The sequence below is a fragment of the Tauraco erythrolophus genome, chromosome Z (assembly GCF_009769465.1).
Source record: "Tauraco erythrolophus isolate bTauEry1 chromosome Z, bTauEry1.pri, whole genome shotgun sequence".
NCBI classification, from domain to species: domain Eukaryota; kingdom Metazoa; phylum Chordata; class Aves; order Musophagiformes; family Musophagidae; genus Tauraco; species Tauraco erythrolophus.
In genome coordinates, this window is record NC_141496.1 from 50,031,027 (window position 1) to 50,033,283 (window position 2,257).

The following is a 2,257-nucleotide window of genomic DNA, read 5'->3' on the forward strand; positions in this document are numbered from 1 at the left end:
AATACCACCACCAGGAGCACAAGTCAAAAGCTGAAAAGCTGCCCCTTTTTGCCAAGTGGCACTAGTTTGGAAGTGCATCACAGAAAAAAAAGAACCAGTATTACAGCCCCCAGACTCAGGGAATCCCTTTCTGTGAGTGGCTGACACTGCTTTCCCACCCCAGCACGGATCAGGAACAGGTAATCAGAGGATAGCTAGACAAAGCGCAGCACATACAGATCCTTTCTCTGATCCATCACCACAGGTCAACTCTCAAGGGACTTCCTGAGCTAGGGAACATGAATCTGAACAAACACAGTTTGTAAACCAACTCCTCTCCATAACTCCATCCTGTCTGGAACTCCTTAATTGTCCCAGGTACAGTATCTGGAGCAGTGAGCTCCACATCTGAACTGCAGAAGTGTTCACATCTGCTGCTAACCATCTGCTCCCTGGTCTTTAGGATGCCCTTCATCACACAAATCAAAAATTGCTCTTTATGCTTCTCCCCCATCCTCTTCACAGTTTATACATCTCACTTATTTGTCTTTTTTCCCACACTGATTAATGCCTAACCTACAAAGTCTTTCCTCACACGAAAGCAATTTCACATTTTCATTGACGCACTTTAATTATTCTTTTCTGTATCTTCTAGTTCTACCATGCCTTTGACTTCTGCAAGCAGCATTTCAGTTCTGAGTGGAGTATCTGAGCAGGTGTTAAGAATGGAAAAATTGCTCCTAAAGACTAGTCAAGTTAAGAAGAGGTGAGAAGACAGAAGAATTAATAGTAAGCAGTGCAAGCACCTTCATCTTGTTTTGCCAACACTTTGAGAGCTGGGTCCCACCCCACGTCCCACTGTCACCAGTTGCCTGCTTATAGATGCAGCTCTGTGATAAAGACAAGTTCTTCAGCTTCAAGAGATCATGTTCGAGGAGGCAGAAGTGACTCAGTCAAGAAAAACAGGGTAGTGATTAATTTTAGAAGGACTGTACTGAACAGCACCAGCAGTGATGGAGCTGAATAAACAAAGTCTAGAAGGACTGGAACTGTGCTGGGTTCTTCAAACATAGTCAGTTCACTTTCATCCTTAGCAAATATATATTGAAAAAGTGGCAATGCAATAACACCATCAATTAACTTTTAATTAAAGGCTGAACTTTTGCCTTTCATCTGTTGTGCCTTGATTCCGGAGAGCTCAATCTCATATTGAAGTTAATCCACATTAGTGCATGCCTAATTTTTCTGAAGTAATAAACATCAGACAGCCAAGCTTCTCCCTCTCATCAGATCCGTAAGTCATCAAAACCCATAAACAAGGGATTTGTTTCTGAAAGGGAAGTTTCCAGCATCAGTGCTTGAAGCTTACGAGCTTCATTGTCTGATAACTGTGTCTCCACTCTTTCACAAAAGAGAAAGTAGACCAAAACATAACATGTTCTCCCTAGGTCACAGCTGAAGCCATGCCACTAAAGCACCTTTCAATTTTTGCCCTCTGTATCTACTAACTGCTTTTTTATTTGCAGTTTCTCCTAGGAGACAAATATCTGAACAGCACAGTTCCTGCTGATTATGCAAGAAAGGCAAATGAGATACAAAATGGAGGAAGGTGTTAAAAAACTGCAATGTAAGACATATAAGTACGCATATCCCAGAAATCACCTGCTGGGGCATCTGAGACCCTTTCCACCATTTTGCACTTCAGGCAGCAGCATTACCTGGCTATCCTCTGTGCGATCTAGCTCCCTAGAAGACCCGGCTCTCCTACAGCATCTCAACATGCTCACGAAAGCCAGCTCGCCTCATCAGAGCTCACCTGGTGGATGGGAATGACAAGGAAGGCCCCTCCACCCGCACACTCGGTCACGACTGCAATGAAGTGGGGGTTCACGGCGCAGAAGTGGTTGTCGTGGACGTTGCGAGTAATGGGCACGCAGTCGTAGCACTTCTCCTTGCTGGCGGCTTTGCCGTAGACATGGCGGAACTTGGAGCTGCGGTACTGCGGGTGCCACGACATCTGCATGGGGAGAAACACAATGGCACATGGCAGCAAGTTTAAGACAAGAGGCATCCTGCTATCACAGAGCTCAGGAAGCATGACAGATACATCTTAGGTGAGGAAAGCCTGAAAGACAGTGAGTAAATGAGCCAGTAAGGATGCATGCTTCATTTAGCCCTCAGGTGGCTTAGGACCACTTAGTCTGCATTTTCCTCCCACAAAGGGGCAAAAAGAGGTTTGACAGATCATAGGAATAGTTACAGTCACCTGTTGTTTTTT

At 44.8% G+C, this 2,257-nt stretch overlaps 1 protein-coding gene across 1 annotated transcript in view; it reads right to left on the reverse strand.

Moving 5' to 3' along the window:
• Positions 1-2,002, reverse strand: part of CORO2A (coronin 2A) — a 20,926-nt gene extending 18,924 nt beyond the window's left edge. The window contains exon 1 of the mRNA XM_009982323.2: positions 1,796-2,002. Coding sequence (XP_009980625.2) covers positions 1,796-2,002 — 207 coding nt within the window. The remainder of the gene's footprint in view (positions 1-1,795) is intronic.
• Positions 2,003-2,257: the final 255 nt, after the last annotated feature.